We start from the raw sequence: 25,073 nt of genomic DNA, 5'->3' as shown, positions 1-25,073 counted from the left end.
CTGTGAAGGGGGAGCGAATGAGAGCTGTTTCAATCAGGTGTTTGGCAGAAGGCCATGAGCTGGTCACGCGTGTGGCCGTGAGAGCGACCTGCGTTCCAATGCATTTCTAAAGACAAAGGAATAGTCCGGTTGGAACATTATTGAAGATTTATGTTAAAAACATCCTAAAGATTGATTCTATACATCGTTTGACATGTTTCTACGAACTGTAACGGAACTTTTTGAATTTTTGTCTGGACCTAGTGCGCCTCATGAATTTGGATTTGTGAACTAAACGCGCAAACAAAAAGGAGGTATTTGGACATAAACGACGGACTTTATCGAACAAAACAAACATTTATTGTGGAACTGGGATTCCTGGGAGTGCATTCTGATGAAGATCATCAAATGTAAGTGAATATTTATAATGCTATTTCTGACTTCTGTTGACTCCACAACATGGCGGGTATCTGTATGGCTTGTTTTGGTGCCTGAGCGCTGTATTCAGATCATTGCATGGTGTGCTTTTTCCGTAAAGGTTTTTTGAAATCTGACACAGCGGTTGCATTAAGGAGAAGTATATCTATAATACCATGCATAACACTTGTTTCTTTTATCAATGTTTATTATGAGTATTTCTGTAAATTGATGTGGCTCTCTGCAAAAACACCGGATGTTTTGGAAGCAAAAATTACTGAACATAATGTGCCAATGTAAACTGAGATTTTTGGATATAAATATGAACTTTATCGAACAAAACATAAATGTATTGTGTAACATGAAGTCCTATAAGTGTCATCTGATGAAGATCATCAAAGGTTAGTGATTAATTTTATCTCTATTTCTGCTTTTTGTGACTCCTCTCTTTGTCTGGAAAAATGGCTGATTTTCTGTGACTAGGTGCTGACCTAACATAATCACATGGTATGCTTTCGTCTTAAAGCTTTTTTGAAATTGGACACTGTGGTGGGATTAACAACAAGTTTATCTTTAAAATGGTGTATAATACTTGTATGTTTGAGGAATTTTAATGATGAGATTTCTGTTGTTTGAAGTTGGCGCCCTGCACTTTCACTGGCTGTTGTCATATCGATCCCGTTAACGGGATTTCAGCTGTAAGAAGCTTGTAAACTAACAAAGTAGTCTACAAGACAAAACACTATTTATGACTCTGTGTAACACAAAGCAATGAACATTAACTGTCTGTCTCTATTCACTCACCTGTTACCATCCTATCGAACCACAGCTATACATGCATATCTATATACATATCTATGAATGTATGGATCTATGTAAAACATACCCATACCTCACACACCACAATAATATGGCAATCTGTGATTCAAACAGCAACAAATGGATATACCAAATCCCAGATTGCCCCTTTAACTCCCTAGAGTCGATTGAGGTACCGGTGCGTCAATCTAAGTAACATAATAAAAAAAATACCCATTAAAACCTGTCGGTTTAAGCTAGAGATATCTGTTTATATCTGAATCCGCCGATATCGCCCTTCCGCATCTGCGGTGAAAGGTGATAGAGCTAGAGCGGTGTTTGTCAGACCATGAGACATCCACGAAAAGCGATCTTCTCACGAAAACGTCTGAACGGTTTAGCCTATAAAATATGGAAAGATGAGACTCTCACGAACACGTTGGATCCCACTGTGGAAAGGGGAGATTCTCAAGAAAGCAGTATGTGTTTTTCTCTACGACCCACACTAGTGTCACGGGAGTCACCTGAAGGTAACCGGTATCAGTTTAAAATGTCTTATGGAAGTATGGAGGTAATTTTGTGCCTACCAAAAAAAAGGGGTTAAATATACTACCGTCAAAGTTTTAGAACACCTTCAAGGGTTTTTCTTTATTTTTACTATGTTCTATATTGTAGAATAGTTAAGAAATCAAAACTATGAAATAACACATATGGAATCATGTAGTAACCAAAAAAGGAGAAACTAATCAAAATATATTTTATAATTGAGATTCTTCAAAGTAGCCACCCTTTGCCTTGATGACAGCTTTGCACAATCTTGGCATTCTCTCAACCAGCTTCATGAGGCAGTTACTTGGAATGCATTTCAATTAACAGGTGTGCCTTGTTAAAAGTTAATTTGTGGAATTTCTTTCCTTCTTAGTGTGTTTGAGCCAATCAGTTGTGTTGTAACAAGGTAGTGATGGTATACAGAAAATAGACCTACTTGGTAAAAGACTAAGTCCATATTATGGCAAGAACAGCTCGAATAAGCAAAGAGAAATGACAGTCCATCATTACTTTAAGACATGAAGGTCAGTCAATATGGAACATTTCAAGAACTTTCAAAGTTTCTTTAAGTGCAGTTGCAAAAACCATCAAGCTCTATGATGAAACTGGCTCTCATGAGGACAGCCAAAGGAATGGAAGACCCAGAGTTACCTCTGCTGCAGAGGATAAATTCATTAGAGTTTCCAGCCTCAGAAATTGCAGGCCAAATAAATGCTTCACAGAGTTCAAGTAACAGACACATCTCAACATCAATTGTACCGAGGAGACTAAGTGAATCAGGCCTTCATGGTTGAATTGCTTCAAAGAAACCACTACTAAAGGACACCAATAATAAGAAGATACTTGCTTGGGCCAAGAAACACAAGCAATGGTGGAAATTTGTCTGGAGTCCAAATTTGAGATTTTTGGTTCCAACCGCCGTGTCTTTGTGAGACGCGGTGTGGGTGAAAGGATGATCTCTGCATGTGTATTTCCCACCGTAAAGCATGGAAGAGGAGGTGTTATGGTGTGGGGGTGCTTTGCTGGTGACACGGTCTGTGATTTATTTAGAATTCAAGGTACACTTTAACCAGCATGTTTATCACAGCATTCTGCAGTGATACGCCATCCCATCTGGTTTGGGTTTAGTGGGACTATCATTTGTTTCTCAACAGGAAAATTACCCAACACACCTCCAGGGTGTGTAAGGGCTTTTTGACCAAGAAGGAGAGTGATGGAGTGCTGCATCAGATGACCTGGCTTCCGCAATCCCCCAACCTCAACCAACTTGAGATGTTTGGGATGAGTCGGACCGCAGAGGGAAAGAAAAGCAGCCAACAAGTGCTCAGCATATGTGAGAACTCCTTCAAGACTGTTGGAAAAGCATTCCAGGTGAAGTTGGTTGAGAGAATGCCAAGAGTGTGCAAAGCTGTCATCAAGGCAAAGGGGGGCTATTTGAAGAATCTCAAATATAAAATATATTTTGATTAGTTTAACACTTTTTTGGTTACTACATGATTCCATATGTGTTATTCATAGTTTTGATGTATTCACTATTATTCTACAATGTAGAAAATAGTACAAATAAAGAAAAACCCTTGAATGGGTGGGTGTTCTAAAACATTTGACCCCCCTATTCTAGTAACTTTCTCAATCCTGGTTGGGAGATTACCATCTTGGCTTCCTCCAACCAGGATTTCTGGATAACCAGGGAATTTTGGGAGAATTACAAGACTTTTCCAAACGTAGACCTTGGTGAAATGTTTTCATAGCTCAGCTCTGAGCTTCTTTCACTGGTATGTAGCCGCCCCTAGAGGGCTCTACTGCCATTGAAGAAGACAGGAGAGACATCTCCTCGATCAGCCTGCCTGGATGACTGGTTCTCATACCCAGGGATGGAGCCAACCCCAACCCAGAGAAGGGGAAGTGTAAACTGGTCAGTGGAATAGGTAAGGGAGTGGAACAGAAAGGAAATATATTGTTAGTGGTAATAAGAGGGATATGGTTACAGGGGGTCACAGTTGGCCTGACCTCATCCCCCACGCTCTCCTGATCCTCTCCCCCACTGCCAATGCCTGAATCTGGGCTCTGAGGGGCCAAGAGTTGGGCCTGGAGCTGCAGATTATCCACGCGTTCATAGGAGGAAGACATTGTGAGAGAACCTCCTCCAACCCCCATCTCCGTACCCTTTCCCCCTACACTATCCAACCCAGGTAGGGTGAAGGGAAGCTGGGGGAAAGCGGACAGGGAAATGGGTAAGGGGGTGGAGCAGAATGTAAAGTTATTGTTATTGATAAGAGGAAGAAGCGGAACAAGATGGAAGTCCTGAGAGACAAAACGGGGGGTGGATGCAATAGGCCCGACCGCATCCTCCACGCTCTCCTGACTTTCCTGATCCTCTGCCCCACTGCCGATGCCTGAATCTGGGCTTATGAGGGCCCGACGCTCGGCCTGGAGCTTCTCGACACGCCCGTAAGAAGAAACCTGGAGGATATCTTCACCTGCACTGATGCCTTCAAGTACATCTCCACCCCCCATCTCTCCCTCCTTCCCTCCACCCCCCATCTCTCCATCCTTCCCTCCACCCAACATCTCTCCATCTTTCCCTCCACCCCTGATATCTTCGGCCTTCCCCCCTACACCTCTATTACTATCCATCCTATCTCCTCTGTTCTCCTCCTTCCACTCATCTATCATTTCAGTAGTGCCACCTACTGGTCCGTAAGGGGAGTGTACAGAGCAGGGTTCCAGCTTGATGGAGGTGGATCCAGGCTGGGAGAATTGAGATAAGAAGTAGCTGGAGTTGGAGAAGCCGGAGCAGAAGGAGTGGCCACTGTTATCCCATCTCTTCTCTTGTGGTGGTGCCGTCCTCAAGGGGGTGACGTTGTCCAGGCTGTCGGTGATCTCTACCTGGGAGATGTCTTCACGGTGCGAGGCAGAGTTGATGGATTCAAGGGCAAACAAAGGACCCAGCCAAGCCTGTAGGCACGGACACACACACACACACACACACACACACACACACACACAGAGAGAGAGAGAAAGAGAGACATATAGAGGAGAGGTAAATGAAAGGATTATTATTTTTATTTTCTATTGCAGAGGAGGCTTGTAACTACAGCCATTATAACCTAACTACCGCCATTATAACCCAACTACAGCCATTATAACCTAACTACCGCTATTATAACCTAACTACCGCCATTATAACCTAACTACCGCTATTATAACCTAACTACCGCCATTATAACCTAAATACCACCATTATAACCCAACTACAGCCATTATAACCTAACTACCGCTATTATAACCGAACTACCACCATTATAACCTAACTACAGCAATTATAACCTAACTACCGCCATTATAACCTAACTACAGCCATTATAACCCAACTACAGCCATTATAACCCAACTACAGCCATTATAACCTAAATACCACCATTATAACCTAACTACAGCCATTATAACCTAACTACAGCCATTATAACCTAACTACAGCCATTATAACCTAACTACAGCCATTATAACCTAACTACAGCCATTATAACCTAACTACCGCCATAACAAGGTAGTGCACAATACAGGGAATAGGGTCCCTTTTGGCACGTAACTTCAGTCAAAAGTAGAACTGACCTTGAAGTTTCCATCGTGCTGGAGGTTGAGGCCCTCAAAGTACCTGGAGGGATCTGGTATAGGAGGATTCAGAATCTTCTTGACCCTGTCAGCAATGAACGGAAATTAAAGGAAGTTGCACTTAACCAACTACAAAACATTACATCTAAAACATGATGTTTACTCTGCACACACACACAGACACCCACACACACACACAACACACACACCCACACACACACACCCACACACAACACACACACACACACACACACACACACACACACACACACACACACACACACACACACACACACACAGACACACACACACGACACACAGACACCCACACAGACACAGACACACACACACACACACCCACCCACACCCCCTCCCACCAACACACACACAACCACACACACACACACACACACACAGACACAGACACACACAGACACCCACCCACACACACACACACACACACACACACACACACACACACACAGAGAGACAGTACTCACTTTCCTTTGCAGATCAACATGGAGACCAGCAGGACCAGTACAACAACAGCTCCCACCACGGTGACCACCACAAAGTCCTGGTCTAGAACATCAGGACTACCTGAGAACAGGACCAGAGGAACAACACAGAACATACTTAGAACGTACATAACAACACCACTGTTTTACTGAAAGATTGGCATAGAAAACTCTTCATGTACATTTCTGTCTGTAAGTTTGTTTTGAGCATGTGTCTGCCTGTAAGAACGAAAGAAAGAAATAGGGAAGAAAGAAGGAGCAATTTTTCAAGATTCATATGGAAACACACTACTATGCCTGCCTTCCAAATGGCAACATATTCCCTGTTTAGTGCAGTGCTTTTGGCCCCTAGGGCTCTGCACTATGTAGGGAACTATAGGGCCATTTGGGACACAGCCCAAGTATATATAGGCCCACATTCAAATGTGTATCAATAACCAATGACATCACTGATGCTGTATTTACCTGTTGGCTTCATCTGGCCCAGAGTGGAGACCCATGATGCACTGGGGCTCCAGTCGCTCCACCGGCAGTCTGGGTAATCGTCTGGGTCGGCTCGAACCCGGACTCTGACCTGGTACCTCCTTCCTCTCTCCAGCATCTCAGGGTCCAGGTCAAAATACGTCTGTTTGTTTGATATGTTCACCTCCACAGCATCCTGCAGTAGCACAACATACAGTAGGTCTACTTTTACATAGTGTACAAAGAGAGAGACACAGTTGTTATTATCTGTCCTCTGTCTCTCTTCCTCCCCCTCTCTCTCCCTCTCTCTCTCACCTCCCAGTGATGTAGTTCCTGTTTCCACTGTAGTTGGAAGTCATAGTTGAATATCATTTCTGAAATGGGAGCTCCTGGTGTCCAGGCGATTGAGGCATTGATGACGGTCAGCTTGCCAGGGGGATGCATTTTAACTGCCAAACACAAAACAACACAGTTGATGTACTCATACGTTACAGCCTTATTCTAAAATTGATTTTTTTTAAATATTTCCCCATTAATCTACACACAACACCCCATAATGACAAAGCGAAAACTGTTTTTTTGAAATGTTTGCAAATTTATTCAAAATAAAAAACAGAAATACCTCATTTACATAAGTATTCAGACCCTTTCCTATGAGAATCGAAATTGAGCTCAGGTGCATCCTGTTTCCATTGATCATCCTTGAGATGGTTCTCCAACTTCATTGGAGTCCACCGGTGCTAAATTAAATTGATTGGACATGATTTGGAAAGGAACACACCTGTCTTTATAAGGTCCCACAGTTGACAGTGCATGTCAGAGCAAAAACCAAGTCATTAGGTCGAAGGAATTGTCCGTAGAGCTCCGGGACAGGATTGTGTCGAGGCACAGATCCGGGGAAGGGAACCAAAAAATGTCCGCAGCATTGAAGGTCGCCAAGAACACAGTGGCTCCATCTTTTTTAAATGGAAGATGTTTGGAACCACCAAGACTCTTCCTAGATCTGGCCGCCCGGCCAAACTCAGCTATCGGGGGAGGTGACCAAGAACCCGATGGTCAACCCGATGACAGAGCTCCAGAGTTCCTCTATGGAAATGGGAAAACCTTCCAGAAGGACATTCATCTATGCAATCATCTATACAAATCAGGCCTTTATGGTAGAGTGACCAGTCGGAAGCCACTCCTCAAAAAAAGGCACGACAGCCCGCTTGGTGTTTACCAAAAGGCACCTAAAAGACTCACACCATGAGAAACAAGATTCTCTGGTCTGATGAAACCAAGATTAAACTCCTTGGCCAGAATGCCAAGCGTCACGTCTGGAGGAAACCTGACACCATCCCTATGGTGAAGCATAGTACTGGCAGCATCATGTTGTGGGGGTGTTTTTCAGCGGCAGGGACTGGGAGACTAGTCAGGATTGGGGGAAGGGTGTAAGGAGAAAAGAACAGAGAGATCCTTGATGAAAACCTGCTCCAGAGCGCTCAGTACCTCTGACTGGGGCTAAGGTTCACCTTCCAGCATGACCTGAAGCACACAGCCAAGACAACGCAGGAGTGGCTTCAGGACAGGTCTCTGAATGTCCTTGAGTGGCCCGGACTTGAACCCGATCGAACATTTATTTCACCTTTATTTAACCAGGTAGGCAAGTTCTCTGGAGAGACCTGAAAATAGCTGTGCAGCAACTCTCCCCGCCCACTCTGACAGAACTTGAGAGGATATGCAGAGAAGAATGGGAGAAATTCCCCAAATACATCTGTGCCAAGTTTGTAGCGACATACCCAAGAAGACCCGAGGCTGCAATCGCTACCAAATGTGTCTCAACAAAGTACTGAGTTAAAGGGTCTGAATACTTATGTACATTTTTAAATATTTTTATACATTTGCAAAAATGTATAAAAACCTGTTTTTGCTTTGTCATTATGGGGTATTGTGTGTAGATTATGAGGGGGGGAAATGATTTTATACATTTTAGAATAAGGCTGTAACATAACAAAATGTGGAAAAGGTGAAGGGGTCTGAAGACCTCCTGAATGCACTGTACATTAATAAGCTTTCCAGTATGAGTGTATTGATTTTGTTGTATCATAGTGTATTGATTTTGTTGTATCATAGTGTATTGATTTTGTTGTATCATAGTGTATTGATTTTGTGTATTTTGTATGCTGACTTCACAAAACCTCATAAAGTTATGGTATTGTATCATTGTAGTTGGTGTACAATTAATGTAGTAGGTTAGTAATAGATGACACATCGTACATAATATCACTCAAATTACTGTACACTTACTGTGGTTAAATGGTTGATACAGGTGTTCAATCTGTATCACATAATCTTCTGCTTGTCCACACCGTACAACAATGGATATTTTATCCTCTTCCCAAAAGAACTGAAAGATCATTTACAGAAGTTCAGTTATCCAGGGTTGTTTGCCTATCGGTCTATATATATATGCTGTCATTGTTTTATTATTATTATTATTAGTATTCTTATTAGTATTCTTATTATTCTTATTATTAGGAAAAAATGTTATTATATATATTTTTTTAAATGACAAATTCCTGGTTAATTTATTCATTCAGATTAATGTGTTACATTCATGTTATTACTTTTTAAATTGTTTTTAAATCATTGTTTTGATCTATAATAATGCACATATATAACCAAGCATTGGTTTTAACTTGATGTAGTTTTATAAAACTCACTGGATTGCCCTCAAAGACCAGACTGCCGCCTCTCAAGGTTGTGTTGAAACCGGCCAAGGACTTCATCTCACATTGCCTGTAGTTACAACAGTGAACCATTGTTTCAGTTAGCATCTAAAATGGCACCCTATTCCCTATATAGTGCACTACTTTTGACCAAGACTATGGGAATAGAGTTCCAGTGAGGGTGCATCCTTAGTCTTCTTTACCTTTTAAACCCGGGGTATTCACCATGCAGAGTGCACGGCATGTCTGGGGGTATGCATGTGTTGTTCAACACACATGTGATGTTACTGATGAAGTCATTGACACACTGTAGATCTTTGAGAAACAGAGACAGAGAGAGTGAGAGAGGAGAGAGAGAGGAGAGAGAGAGGCAGAGAGAGAGAGAGAGGAGGGAGAGAGGCAGAGAGAGAGAGAAAGAGGCAGAGAGAGAGGGAGAGAGAGAGAGAAAGAGGCAGAGAGAGAGGGAAACAGAGAGAAAGAAAAAAATAACAACAGTTTTAATATAAGGGTTGATATAATGTTTTGTAAGACTCTATAACATGTTTTACAAGACACTGTCATGTTTTACAAGGCTCTATGTCATGTTTTACAAGGCTCTATGTCATGTTTTACAAGGCTCTATGTCATGTTTTATAAGGCTCTATATCATGTTTTGTAAGACTCTATAACATGTTTTACAAGACACTGTCATGTTTTACAAGGCTCTATGTCATGTTTTACAAGGCTCTATGTCATGTTTTGTAAGGCTCTATGTCATGTTTTACAAGACACTGTCCTGTTTTATAAGACTCTATGTCATGTTTTTTAAGACTCTATGTCATGTTTTTTAAGGCTCTATGTCATGTTGTTAAGGATCTATGTCATGTTTTTTGAGGCTCTGTGTCATGTTTTACAAGGCTCTATATCATGTTTCATCATACACTACCGTTCAAAAGTTTGGGGTCACTTAGAAATGTCCTTGTTTTTGAAAGAAAAGCATTTTTTGCCCATTAAAATAACATCAAATTGATCACAAACACAGTGTAGACATTGTTGATGTTGTAAATGACTATTGTTGCTGGAAATGGCAGATTATTTATGGAATATCTACATAGGCGTACAGAGGCCTCTTATCAGCAACCATCACTCCTGTGTTCCAATGGCATGTTGTGTTAGCTAATCCAAGTTTATCATTATAGAAGGCTAATTGATCATTAGAAAACCCTTTTGCCATTATGTTAGCACAGCTAAAAACTGTTGTTCTGATTAAAGAAGCAATAAAACTGGCCTCCTTTAGACTAGTTGAGTATCTGGAGCATCAGCATTTGTGGGTTCAATTATAGGCTCAAAATGGCCAGAAACAAAGAACTTTCTTCTGAAACTCGTCAGTCTATTCTTGTTCTGAGAAATGAAGGCTATTCCATGTGAGAAATTGCCAAGAAACGTAAGATCTCGTACAACGCTCTGTGTACTACTCCCTTCAAAGAACAGTGCAAACTGGCTCTAACCAGAATAGAAAGAGGAGTGGGAGGCCCCGGTGCACAACTGAGCAAGAGGACAAGTACATTAGAGTGTCTAGTTTGAGACACAGATGCCTCACAAGTCCTCAACTGGCAGCTTCATTAAATAGTACCAACAAAACACCAGTCTCAATGTCAACAGTGAAGAGGCGACTCCGGAATGCTGGCCTTCTGATAAACAGCTTCTATCTCAAGGCCATCAGGCTGTAAAACAGCCATCACTAGCACAGAGAGGCTGCTGCCTACATACAGACTTGAAATCATTGGCCACTTTAATAATTGGAATACTAGTCACTTTAATAATGTTTCATATCTTGCATTACTCATCTCATATGTACAGTATATACTGTATTCTATACTATCTATTGCATCTTGCCAATGCAGCTCTGTCGTTGCTCATCCATATATTTATATTTATATATTCTTATTCCATTCCTTTACTTAGATTTGTGTGTATTAGGTATCTGTTGTGGAATTGTTAGATATGACTTGTTTGCTGCACTGTCAGAACTAGAAGCACAAGCATTTTGCTACACTCCCAATAACATCTGCTAACCATCTGTATGTGACCAATACAATTCGATTTGATTTGAGTTACTGCAAGTCATAAACAGGAGCTGCCTCCACTATTCCAGCACCATTTCAACTTCAACATCATCAAATCACCTCTGCTTCATCTAATAAAGTGACAACTAAAATATAACCCCCCCAAACATGTGTCCAATCAACATAAGCTAAATATGTGGCTGTCCATGGTTCTGATTTATGTGTGCATGCATGTGCCCTCCTGCAAGTAGTAAATCATGTTGACTCACTCTACTTGTAGAGAAACACCAATGCCATCCTCCTCTCTTTCACGTTGAAACAGTACAAGCTTATTTACAGTACAAGCTTATTTTTTTGTCCTAGGCTACCTGGCTAAAATGCTTGCTTGAACTTCCATCCTCTCAGGCCAGGGGCACAACAACGTATGAATTAATGGTTGGATCGGAATTGCTTTTGGCCAATACGGAGAATGAAGTAAATCCACAAGTCCAAATCCCTACCTCCATCAATGGCTAATTTAGGAAAGGGACACTGGAGGACAACAACAACACACGCAACAATTCAGTTGTTTCTGTTAATGATGTTTACTCTCAACGTGTTTTGATAGGAGAGACGCCAAATCCAAGCTGATATCCAAGCTGATATGACACCATACATTATTTACCATTAATTTCTATTAGGCACAAAATAATAACACATTTGTAGAGTCACAAGCTTGATGTAATCATTGCATGTTATGAATATGGGACCAAATACAAAACTGTTTACTACTTTAACACACATTAAAGAACTTTTGGACTCCTAAAATGGGTAGACTATGCACAAAAGGTGCTGTCATTTCTAAAAAGGTTCACCCGATATGGATGTAAATACACTCAAAATAAAGCTGACAGTCTGCACTTTAACCTCAAAGTCATTATACATGTGTTGTAATGCATTGTGAAGGGTATTGATGACTTACAGGACTGTGGTTGGCTGGAGCAGGTTAGTAGGGGGAGGAGCAGGATGACATAGAGACACCATAGAACCATTATGACTTCTTCCTGGTCCTTTTTCTCATTCTAGAACACAGTAGGAGACATGACATTAGCGACAGGTGGCTTAGTGTTCCAAATGGTACCCTATTTCTTATATAGGGCACTACTTTTGACATGGGCTCATTTGACTCTGGTCAAAAGTAGTGAACTATGTAGGGAATAGGGTGACATTTGGGATGGAAGAAAGACTGAAGCATGAGAAGAAAAAGTGCAACTTTCTATGTCTGTCTGCGTGGTGTGTTTTTTCCATGAAAGTAGATCAAGTGTTATCAGTTTAAGCGTAGCCACACACACATACACACACACACACACACACACACACACACACACACACACACACAGTGAAAGCCACAGAAACTGAACAGGTGTGCAAGTGGGAGAGGGATCCATACATCCTCATTTACAGAATAGAAACTTATTAGGTCACATAAGGTGAAATACATGTCAGATATAATTAACATCAGTTGAATCTGTTTTACTGTTGCATATCAGTAGACATGAAGGTTATTTGAGTAAAACATATCAGTAGACATGAAGGTTATTTGAGTAAAACATATCAGTAGACATGAAGGTTATTTGAGTAAAACATATCAGTAGACATGAAGGTTATTTGAGTAAAACATATCAGTAGACATGAAGGTTATTTGAGTAAAACATATCAGTAGACATGAAGGTTATTTGAGTAAAACATATCAGTAGACATGAAGGTTATTTGAGTAAAACATATCAGTAGACATGAAGGTTATTTGAGTAAAACATATCAGTAGACATGAAGGTTATTTGCGAAAAACATATCAGTAGACATGAAGGTTATTTGCGTAAAACATCTTATAAACAAAGTTGCATTTGTTTAAACCAACGTTCTTACACACTGGTATGCCAGAAACAAGCCAACACTGTAAACCCATTTAGTAGGTTATTCAAATTTGCATAGCATTTTAGGTGCATTTCAAACATTTACATGTTTTTAACATTGCAGATATTTTGTCTCTTACCTTTAGATATTGAACGGCCCAAGCTGGGCAGCTTGTGTCATTGGATGAGTTGTGATGGAACTAATGAAAAAACATGGAAAGGGTTGGATGAAGGATGACAGCTCTACTGATGGTGTTACTAACTATGGTATTACTCCAACTCGAGTGAGTGAGTGAGTGAGTGAGTGAGTGAGTGAGTGAGTGAGTGAGTGAGTGAGTCAGTCAGTCTCTCTCTCTCTTTCTCCCTCCCTCCCTCCCTGCCTCCCTCCCTCCCTCCCTCCCTCCCTCCCTCCCTCCCTCCCTCCCTCCCTCCCTCCCTCCCTCCCCTCCCTCCCTCCCTCCCTCCCTCCCTCCCTCCCAATTTCAGTGTGTCAATCATAATCAAGATGATCATCCTACCAATGACCAGCGTCTCTCTGTGACACGTTCTAACACACTCGGGTTCTAGAAATATACACTTAGCCACACACTATACTATCACGTAAAGACTTTTCCAGAACCATGGCCAGAGATGCAACAGTTGAACCATGCTAATCATCTGAGACACTGTTGTCCTTTGACAGTCACTATTGCTGTTATTGATATCTCTGTATATTATTGTCAGGGCCTGTATTCATAAAGCATTTCAGAGTAGAAGTACCAATCTAGGATCAGTTTTGCCTTTTAGATCATAATGTATAAGATTACATGGACAAGGGGACCTGATCCCAGATCAATAAAGCATCTCAGAGTAGAAGTGCTGATCTAGGATCAGTTTTGCCTTTTAGAACACATATATATATTCTATATATATATATATAAACAGTAGTTCCGATAGCTGTACATGGGCAGTGTGCTGTTTTCTTCCATTCTCTCATCTGTTTTTTTTAGTAGAAGGTCACTGTGGTTAGAGAGACATGTTATGTTCAGTCTGAGGTGTGAAGTTTCCACTCATAAAAAATAAAAAAACACCTAAAAACAACCATCTAACAGGTATAAGATGTGTTGACTGGGTGAAGAAGAAGGCTCATAATAATGCCTGGAATGGAGTTCAAGGAATCAGTGTGTTTGATGTGTTTGATACCCTTCCATTAATTCTGTTCCAGCCATTACTAGGAGTCCGTCCTCCAATTTAAAGTGCCACCAGCCACCACTGGTTTCTGTACATTGTTAGCTGTGAAGCCTTGTGATGTCGTGTTCACTGTCGTGTTCACTGTTCACTTTCCAGCTCTAACCTGGTAGCCTGGTCCCAGATCAGGGCTTTTCCTGTCTTAACCTGGTAGCCTGGTCCCAGATCAAAGCTTTTCTGCCTTAACCTGGTAGCCTGGTCCCAGATCAGGGCTTTTCCTGTCTTAACCTGGTAGCCTGGTCCCAGATCAGGGCTTTTCCTGTCTTAACCTGGTAGCCTGGTCCCAGATCAGGGCTTTTCCTGTCTTAACCTGGTAGCCTGGTCCCAGATCAAAGCTTTCCAGCCCTAACCTGGTAGCCTGGTCCCAGATCAAAGCTTTCCAGCCCTAACCTGGAAGCCTGGTCCCAGATCAAAGCTTTCCAGCCCTAACCTGGAAGCCTGGTCCCAGATCAAAGCTTTCCAGCCCTAACCTGGTAGCCTGGTCCCAGATCAGGACTTTTCCTGTCTTAACCTGATATCCTGGTCCCAGATCAAAGCTTTCTAGCCCTAACCTGGTAGCCTGGTCCCAGATCAGGGCTTTTCCTGTCTTAACCTGATATCCTGGTCCCAGATCAAAGCTTTCCTGCCTCAACCTGATATCCTGGTCCCAGATCAGGGCTTTTCCTGTCTTAACCTGATAGCCTGATCCCAGATCAGGGCTTTTCCTGTCTTAACCTGATATCCTGGTCCCAGATCAAAGCTTTCCTGCCTTAACCTGATATCCTGGTCCCAGATCAGGACTTTTCCTGTCTTAACCTGATAGCCTGATCCCAGATCAGGGCATTCCTGCTATAACATGTTAGCCTGATCCCAGATCAGGGCTTTCCTGCCGTAACCTGAAAGCAGAGAACATACACACACGCATGCATTGCCCACGCAAGCTCGAACACAAGTGCAGTCTTCATGCAAGCTAACACACACACATTGTGCATGCACACACACACACACACACACACACACACACACACACACACACACACACACACACACACACACACACACACACACACACACACACACACACACACACACACGGGCTACAGGTAAGAAAACCACAACGTCCTCGTTTCCCAGAATGTTTACAAGCTGTTTCCAATAACAAACAAACCTCAAACCACTAACACCCCCGTCCCCTGCTCTCTTCTCTACCTCTCTTCTCATCCTCTCCCAAACTAAACCTCATACTAACACCCCCTCCCTTCTTCTTATGTACACCTCTCACCTCACCCTCCCTATCACTCTCTGACTTCCTTTCTACCAACGCTCACTCCTTGACTCTCCCCTCCTCCCTATCTTCTTTCTGATTCCCCCCTCCCTATCTTCTCTCTGACTCCCCCCTCCCTATCTTCTCTCTGACTCCCCCTCCCTATCTCCTCTCTGACTCCCCCTCCCTATCTCCTCTCTGACTCCCCCTCCCTATCTTCTCTCTGACTCCCCCTATCTTCTCTGACTCCCCCTCCCTATCTTCTCTCTGACTCCCCCTCCCTATCTTCTCTCTGACTCCCCCTCCCTATCTTCTCTCTGACTCCCCCTCTCTATCTTCTCTCTGACTTATTTTCCACCAACGCTCACTCCCTGACTTTCCCCTCCTCCCCCTCTTCTCTGACTTCCTTTCCACCAACGCTCACTCCCTGACTCTCCCCTCCTCCCCCTCACCCTCCCTATCTTCTCTCTGACGTCCTTTCCACCAACACTCTCTCCCCTCCTCCCCTTCACCTCCCCCTCTTGTCTTTGACTTCCTCTGTACCTGTGGCTGGGTGTGTACATCCTGTCCTACTTAAACACTGGACCAAATCAACCCCTAGGCTACATCCTAACTGGCACCCTTATTCCCTATATAGTGCACTATATACCCTAGAGGTCCTGGTTAAAAGTAGTACACAATATAAGGAATAGGTGCCATTAGGAACACATTCCAAAGCCCCTCAACAATGAGGACAACGGTCTCCAGTTCAACTCTACTGGGAGCCCACAAGGTGTGCAGGGTTTTGCTCCATTTCTATTTGAACATCCTGTCCTAGTAAACCCTGGCCCAGATCAGCTCCTAGTCCTCTACATAATAAAGCCTAATCAATCCATAGCCCCCTCTATAATAAAGCCCTAATCAATCCATAGCCCCCTCTATAATAAAGCCCTAATCAACCCATAGCCCCCTCTATAATAAAGCCCTAATCAACCCATAGCCCCCTCTATAATAAAGCCCTAATCAATTCATAGCCCCTCTATAATAAAGCCTTAATCAACCCATAGCCCCCTCTATAATAAAGCCCTAATCAACCCATAGCCCCCTCTATAATAAAGCCCTAATCAATTCATAGCCCCCTCTATAATAAAGCCCTAATCAACCTATAGCCCACTCTATAATAAAGCCCTAATCAAAACCTAGCCTCCTCCATAATGAAGCCCTAATCAGCTCCTAGCCCCCTCCATAATGAAGCTCTAAACAGCTCCTAGCCCCCTCCATAATGAAGTCCTAATCAGCTCCTAGCCCCTCCATAATGAAGCTCTAATCAGCTCCTAGCCCCCTCCATAATGAAGCTCTAATCAGCTCCTAGCCCCCTCCATAATGAAGCTCTAATCAGCTCCTAGCCCCCTCCATAATGAAGCCCTAATCAGCTCCTAGCCCCCTCCATAATGAAGCTCTAATCAGCTCCTAGCCCCCCCATAATGAAGTCCTAATCAGCTCCCAGCCCCCTCCATAATGAAGCTCTAATCAGCTCCTAGCCCCCTCCATAATGAAGCCATATTCAGCCACTAGTCACCTCTATAATGAAGCCCTAATCAGCTCCTAGTCCCCTACATAATGAAGCCCTAATTAGCTCCTAGCCCCCTCCATAATGAAAATTGAACCAGCTCCTAGCCCTCTCCATAATGAAGATTGAATCAGCTCCTAGCCCCCTCCAAAATGAAAATTGAACCAGCTCCTAGCCCCCTCCATAATGAAAATTGAACCAGCTCCTAGCCCTCTCCATAATGAAGTCCTTACCAGCTCCTAGCCCTCTCCATAATGAAGTCCTAATCAGCTCCTAGCCCTCTCCATAATGAAGTCCTTATCAGCTCCTAGCCCCCTCCATAATGAAGTCCTAGTCAGCTCCTAGCCCCCTCCATAATGAAACCCTAATCAGCTCCTAGCCCCCTCCACAATGAAGCTCTAATCAGCTCCTAGCCCCTCCATAATGAAGATTGAATCAGCTCCTAGCCCCTCCATAATGAAAATCTAATTAGCTCCTAGCCCCTCCATAATGAAGATTGAATCAGCTCCTAGCACCCTCCATAATGAAAATCTAATTAGCTCCCAGCCCCCTCCATAATGAAAATTGAATCAGCTCCTAGCACCCTCCATAATGAAACTCTAATTAGCTCCTAGCCCCCTACATAATGAAGATTGAATCAGCTCCTAGCCCCCTCCATAATGAAACTCTAATTAGCTCCTAGCCCCCTACACAAAGACTCCCTAATCAGCCCCTAGCCTCTTCCACAATGAGGACAGTGGTCTTCAACCTTGATTCTAGAGATCTAAAGGGTGTGCAGGGTTTTGGTGCAGCCCAGCACTAACACAGAACAAAGCCTGGGCTTCTCTGGGCCCAGGATGGAAGAATCCTTTCCTAGCGCATAGCCTAGACACATTTCATCAGCCCCAAGGGATGGGAGAGGTGTATGCAATATTGTAACAGCTTCGCTCTCTGTGAGTCTCTCAAGTGATAAGTCATCATCATCATCACTACCGTGATCATGACCTTAACTGTGTAATACTGTGTCTTCCAAATGATCACACTCAAACCCACACATGGCCACACACACAGGCAGAGTAGCTTTTCTTGATTGAACAACAAATGTAATCCAGAACCAATACATCATAGATGTAGGATCTTCATTTGAGACAGTTTTCTATAGCAGGAAAATGATCCTGCAGCAACTGGAAATGTGAATTATTATGTGGATTATAGTTATAGTTATGTGGATTATGGATATTTGTTGTAGGGGCTGATACATTTTTCGATAGGGCAAATCAAGTCTGACATTTTAAATTGCAAATTACAAGCGTTAGAAGCCTTATTGAGCCTTGAATACACTACAAGTTTTGCATTTTCTACTGTGCATTTTCTACTGTGCAGCAACAAAAGAGTGATCGAATTAAGATCCTACATCTGTATATGAATATTCAAAGAGACTCTTACCTTACTGTATAGTGGACCTTCTTGTAGTCTCAGAAACACCGGCTTCTCAATGCTCTACGGTTGAGTTACGTTTCACTCTGAACTGAAGGACGAGTGCTTAATGATGAATCAGTTTCTTGTCTCTCAGTTGGTCGCCACCAGATGATTCAAACCCTTTAATGACGAGAAAAACATCTGACTGCCTTCTCTGAAAAGTAAATGAGTGAACAGAAAAGGGATTTCTGTGGCTTCAGTTAGTTTCAACTGAAACCACACACACACACACACACACACACGTCATCAACGCTGTGATCTGTACTTGTCAGAAGTGGGGGTTAAATCAAAAATATGACATTTTTCAGTTGTTCTTCTTTCGGTCTCTGTTCTGGTTCCTTTTTTCTAAAGAATATGACTTCGGTTACTGTGAAATGTTGAGATGATGTAAAGTGTCAAATTAGAACATGTTGTGTTTTTATTCCTTTCTGGAAATAACAGGAGCAAAAGCTTTGAAAGTGGCGTGTGTGGTGAGTGAGGTAGTGAAAGAGAGAGACAGAGACCAAATACGATGTTTTGCTGCCCTCAACTGGACAAAGTATGACTAGAGTATGGCCTTGGTGTAACAAGTAGTTGATTTTCACAGCCGCTTTTCACCTCCACAAGCAGCTACGAAAGGAGACTATTTAACATGTAATGAACAGCCTTCTTTCAACCGTGTCCAGGTACTTTATTGATATAGAAAATGGATAAAGAGGTATAATAGTTACTATAGAAGTTATTTTTAATATTAGATACAAACAAAAACTCAACCATGTTCTTAACCAATCTAAGATCACAATACACACCGTCAGGAAGAGGTTTTTAGGGGTGGGGGTATTTTCCTCCCTGTTCTGCTGACTACTACTGTTCTCTGCTCATAAAGGCCTAAGGCACTAATTTGGTGGTAAAAAAAACAAATCATCCTAACTGTTTTATTTTTACGAGTATTATTTCTTAAATGTGATTCATCAGGGGGCGCTGAAGCACATCCAGCATCCTTACTTCCTGCTGCTATGCATACCATTATTCCACATTAAGTACATTCCTATGACTACGGAATGTCTTCCGGTTTAAAGTGTGTGTGTGTGTGTTTCCGTGTGTGTCTGTGCGACCGGTGGGTGGGTCCACTCGGCCATCCTGTATCTCGGTTGAACAGTGGGTGGGTCTGGTCCAAACGTAGAGACAGATAACAGACTGAACCCGTTCATCTGATGATCATAAACACACAGACACACAGATTCAACAAAGAAATGAGGATGAGTCAACTATTATTTCCCAAGGATATGATTTTCCTTGGAGAACTCTGAATGCAGACATACAGAACTTCCTGAAATGACTATGTCCATTTACTGATACAGGACAAGTTTGGTAGGTGGGAACAGGAGCACAAACAGTTGATGATCAAACTGTAAGGTTACACTTACTAAAATACACTATTTACACCCCTTTAAATGAGTGAATTCAGCCATTTCAGCGATGCCCATTGCTGACAGGTATATAAAATCGAGCACACAGTCATGCAATCTCCATAGATAAACATCGGCAGTAGAATGGCCTTAATGAAGAGCTCAATGACTTTCAATGTGGCACCGTCATAGGATGCCACCTTTCTATCAAGTCAGTTTGTCAGATTTCTGCCCAGCTAGAGCTGCCCTGGTCAACTGTAAGTGCTGTTATTACCAAGTTTCAGGAGAAGACCCAGATGCAGACAGTGTCGAAGAAACAAAAGTGTATTACTAGAACAGGGGGCAGACAAGACGACAGGTCAAGGGCAGACAGAGGTCAGTAATCCAGATCAGAGTCCAGAAGGTACAGAACAGCAGGCAGTCTCGGGGGCAGGCAGAGGTCAGTAATCCAGGGTGGTGTGTACTCTTGCGGCTGAATGGAAGCAAGTCCCCGCAGCAATGTTCCAACATCTAGTGGAAAGCCTTCCCAGAAGAGTGGAGGCTGTTATACCAGCAATGGGGTGACCAACTCCATATTAATGCCCATGATTTTGGAATGAGATGTTTGACAAGCAGGTGTCCATGTCCTTTTGGCCATGTGGTATACATTCTCCTCCACTAAGAACATACCCTCGTGTGTGAATGATAAGGCTAATGAAAGAATGACTAACTGAAGTCAAACTCCAACTGACCTTCTATGACATGTGCTCATCAGTCCAAACAGTAGGATACAGTTACCCCCAGACACTGACCTAAGGCCAGTTTTACATTGATCCTTTAGAATTTGAGCCTACGGGGGTAAGCCAGTTTCTAACTATTGTCCAATAAACATTCCCCCTCCCTCCGTCTCATCCAAACAAACACTATTTATTTACTCAGTTAAGAACAAATTCTTATTTTCAATGACGGCCTAGGAACAGTGGGTTAACTGCCTGTTCAGAACGACAGATTTGTACCTTGTCAGCTTGGGGATTTGAACTTGCAACCTTTCAGTTACTAGTCCAATGCTCTAACCACTAGGCTACCCTTCCTCCCCAATGTTGGCGCTTCCTGTAGTTCAGTAGGTACCTCCACATTGATGTAGATACAGTATTTATGTTGGAGCTTCCTGTAGTTCAGCAGGTACCTCCACATTGATGTAGTTTGATTGTCAGTATTTAAATTGTAAAGACAAAAAAAATACGACAATACAGCAAAACAATAACACAGCAAGACAATACATAGACTGTAATGCATGTGTGTGTGTACAACTAGCTCTCACAGTCTCACGTCAGAATTAGACGTTCATACATTTTTCTTGAACGTCAAATTTCAAAGTGTTTAAGGTTAGGCATTAACTCCGTAATGGTTATGGGTTGGGTAAAGATTTGTGTTTGTGTGTGTTTGTGTTTGTGTGTGTGTGTGTGTGTGGTCTGGGCTGCTCGCAAGCGTGTCTGTGTCCCACATTATTATTCCACAATCCCTTGCTCACCCAGGAAGTACCAGACCAGAGTGCTTCCTCCGGCAAGGATGATGATGGTGACGATAGTGAGGCTAGGAGTGGTGAGGCTAGGAGTGGTGAGGCTAGGAGTGGTGAGGCTAGGATACACCTATAGGGTCATCTAGACGTATTAGAGGACGTCACAGAGGTCTCGTTACCAGCCTGAAAGGAACATCAACAACACTAACACCACCACACAACCCCCCCCACACACAATGCTCCCTAACTGTAAAGAACATCAACAACAACACCACCACACAACCCCCCACACACACACAATGCTCCCTAACTGTAAAGAACATCATCAACAACAACACCACACACAATGCACCACACAAACACAATGCTCCCTAACAGCTGCCATCAGAGTTTAGAGTTCTACATGAGTAGGATTCTGCATACAGACACAGGTATTCTTTCATCCTAATGGTGATATTCGGGGTATGCAAATCTGACTCTAGATCTGTTCTTATGGACAAGGCTTCTGTTTCTGATCTAATCAAGCATTAGGCTACACGATAACTGAAATACTCTAATGTTTCTAGGGAGCTATTATAAATGAGAAAATATATGTTATTTACTTTATATGGTAGCTAAATCATATGCCTATTGCCAATCACTACTTCTGCTGACCCATTCTAATGCCAGGTCCACAAGAGCGCGACTTTTTGGAGCCGTGCCCGAGGGCGATCAAACTTCACAAAACCGTTATTCCGCGCGAGACATTCTCCGTCAAAAAAATACCGGTGGCGGATAGATGGAGCAGTTAATTTCTTCATGTGTCTTGGTTGAACCCCCGTCCAGAGTCAGACATGTCGGTAACGACCATTAGAACGGCAGGAGGAGACAACTACCTTTTATTCTTTAAATCCAAAGGTAGGCTAGAGCCCTCGGTCAATATTTCCTAAAGCGCATTGTACCTCCCGAATTCCCATTGGACCAGATAAGCTAGTAGCCTAAACTTGAACCAATAATAACAATAGCCTAAAAGCTCAACTTCATTTATCCTACACGTAAAAAGTAATTGATTGCGAGACATTTGTTGTCTCTGTCTGGTAACTGTCAAAGCATTAAACATTTAAGATTAGTTCCGTTCTTGTTATTGTAATTATTTCGCCTCTATGGCCTATTTATTGCCTTACCTCCCTACTCTTCTACATTTGCACACACTGTGCATAGATTTTTCTATTGTGTTATTGACTGTACATTTGTTTATGTGTAACTATGTGTTGTTGTTTTTGTCGCACTGCTTTGCTTTATCTTGACCAGGTCGCAGTTGTAAATGAGAACTTGTTCTCAACTGGCCTACCTGGTTAAATAAAGGTGAAATTAAACAATTAAAAAATGTTAAAAAGCCATCGCCTGTAGCACCGTACATCCTCTCGGGGCATGTAACAAGTGTAGGTTCTATTGACATCAGCAGTCGACGCCTAACAACAGCAGCACCTTCACCATCATCCGGGCAGCCCGGCCCCGCATCCAACAGGGTCTGTGCTATCTGGTATTGTTGGGACGGCTCTACCCCATTGAAGTCGAAAATCAAATGAGTTAAAGTAAGGATTAGTGTTAGGGTTTAGGGTATGGACGTCCTAAGGATCCCGGATAACACTGACCTAATGGTACATTTCAATGGGTCCAATGGTAGTGTTTGTAGAATTTGTAACGCACACACACAGAGAGAGACAGTTGATTCTTTATTAATTGGCAGAATTTTTTATTTTTTAAACACCAACTTTCAGCTATGTTAAACAATACATCCCTTTACCAATGACTATCAATAAGAATGTAATGAAAATTAAGCTGCCTTGTAAAAATGCTTACAATAATGACAATTTGCAAACCCCCCCCCCACACACACACAGTTCCCCAAGAGCAGCCCGTCAACCACCCGAGAAAAATGTTATCATTCCATTCCCCACCCCAAAGCCCCCAATGCACCAACAACCAACAAAATGAACAAAAGACAAAAAAAGACAAAGGAAAACAGGAAACAACAATGCAAAAAACAAAAGACATCAAGGACAACTAAAATCATAAGAGCGAGGTCAACTGAATATGTTTGAGTGCATGTTGAGTGCACGTATGGCACTATTTCCATGTGTGTGTCCGTGTATATGCCTGTGTACAAACACCTGCACGGCATCAGCCTCAGGCAAACTGGCATTAGCTGTAACAACACTGTTAGCTGTGACAACACTGTTAGCTGTAACGACTGTTAGCTGTGACAACACTGTTATCTGTAACAACACTGTTAGCTGTAACAACACTGTTAGCTGTAACAACACTGTTAGCTGTAACAACACTGTTAGCTGTAACAACACTGTTAGCTGTAACAACACTGCTAGCTGTAACAACACTGTAGCTGTAACAACACTGTTAGCTGTAACAACACTGTTAGCTGTAACAACACCGTTAGCTTTAACAACACTGTTAGCTGTAACAACACTGTTAACAACACTGTTAGCTGTAACAACACTGTTAGCTGTAACAACACCGTTAGCTTTAACAACATCGTTAGCTGTAACAACACTGTTAGCTGTGACAACACCGTTAGCTGTGACAACACCGTTAGCTGTGACAACACTGTTAGCTGTGACAACACTGTTAGCTGTGACAACACCGTTAGCTGTGACAACACTGTTAGCTGTGACAACACCGTTAGCTGTGACAACACCGTTAGCTGTGACAACACTGTTAGCTGTGACAACACTGTTAGCTGTGACAACACCGTTAGCTGTAACAACACTGTTAGCTGTGACAACACCGTTAGCTGTAACAACAACGTTAGCTGTAACAACACCGTTAGCTGTGACAACACCGTTAGCTGTAACAACACCGTTAGCTGTGACAACACTGTTAGCTGTAACAACACTGTTAGCTGTAACAACACTGTTAGCTGTAACAACACTGTTAGCTGTGACAACACCGTTAGCTGTGACAACACCGTTAGCTGTGACAGAACTGTTAGCTGTAACAACACCGTTAGCTGTGACAACACTGTTAGCTGTAACAACACCGTTAGCTGTGACAACACGGTTAGCTGTGACAACACCGTTAGCTGTGACAACACTGTTAGCTGTGACAACACCGTTTCAACTGACCTGAGCCCTAGGACCATGCCCCAGGACTACCTGACATGATGACTCCTTGCTGTCCCCAGTCCACCTGGCCATGCTGCTGCTCCAGTTTCAACTTCCACCTGACTGTGCTGCTGCTCCAGTTTCAACTGTTCTGCCTTATTATTATTCGACCATGCTGGTCATTTATGAACATTTGAACATCTTGGCCATGTTCTGTTATAATCTCCACCCGGCACAGCCAGAAGAGGACTGGCCACCCCACATAGCCTGGTTCCTCTCTAGGTTTCTTCCTAGGTTTTGGCCTTTCTAGGGAGTTTTTCCTAGCCACCGTGCTTCTACACCTGCATTGCTTGCTGTTTGGGGTTTTAGGCTGGGTTTCTGTACAGCACTTTGAGATATCAGCTGATGTACGAAGGGCTATATAAATAAATTTGATTTGATTTGATAATCTCTGCGCCTCCAAACTGTGATTATCTCTGCACCTCCAAACTGTGATAATCTCTGCACCTACAGGCTGTGATAATCTCTGCACCTCCAGGCTGTGTAAGGGCTATTTGACCAAGAAGGAGAATGATGGAGTGCTGCATCAGATGACCTGGATTCCACAATTACCTGACCTCAACCCA

General features: G+C 42.7%; 1 protein-coding gene across 3 annotated transcripts; it reads right to left on the bottom strand.

Moving 5' to 3' along the window:
• Positions 1-3,255: 3,255 nt before the first annotated feature.
• On the bottom strand, positions 3,256-18,638 carry LOC112263402 (interleukin-2 receptor subunit beta). 3 transcript variants are annotated; one of them, XM_024439578.2, is made up of 11 exons: positions 18,428-18,638; positions 13,124-13,183; positions 12,053-12,152; positions 9,250-9,361; positions 9,041-9,116; positions 8,625-8,724; positions 6,654-6,787; positions 6,342-6,534; positions 5,859-5,958; positions 5,359-5,443; positions 3,256-4,701 (listed from the first exon to the last, which is right to left on the bottom strand). In XM_024439578.2, the coding sequence occupies exons 3-11, from the start codon at positions 12,120-12,122 to the stop codon at positions 3,496-3,498; spliced, it is 2,076 nt and encodes a 691-aa protein (XP_024295346.2). In that variant the 5' UTR covers positions 12,123-12,152; positions 13,124-13,183; positions 18,428-18,638; the 3' UTR covers positions 3,256-3,495. The 3 variants fall into 3 exon arrangements, with proteins under 3 accessions (XP_024295346.2, XP_042172456.1, XP_042172455.1); XM_042316522.1 differs by lacking the exon at positions 13,124-13,183 and having other exon boundaries at positions 18,433-18,638; XM_042316521.1 differs by lacking the exon at positions 13,124-13,183 and having other exon boundaries at positions 18,428-18,637.
• Positions 18,639-25,073: the final 6,435 nt, after the last annotated feature.

This window comes from Oncorhynchus tshawytscha, unplaced genomic scaffold (assembly GCF_018296145.1).
Source record: "Oncorhynchus tshawytscha isolate Ot180627B unplaced genomic scaffold, Otsh_v2.0 Un_contig_7588_pilon_pilon, whole genome shotgun sequence".
NCBI lineage: Eukaryota > Metazoa > Chordata > Actinopteri > Salmoniformes > Salmonidae > Oncorhynchus > Oncorhynchus tshawytscha.
Note: the sequence above shows the minus strand (reverse complement) of the source record. Positions and strands in the feature narration are given on the sequence as shown.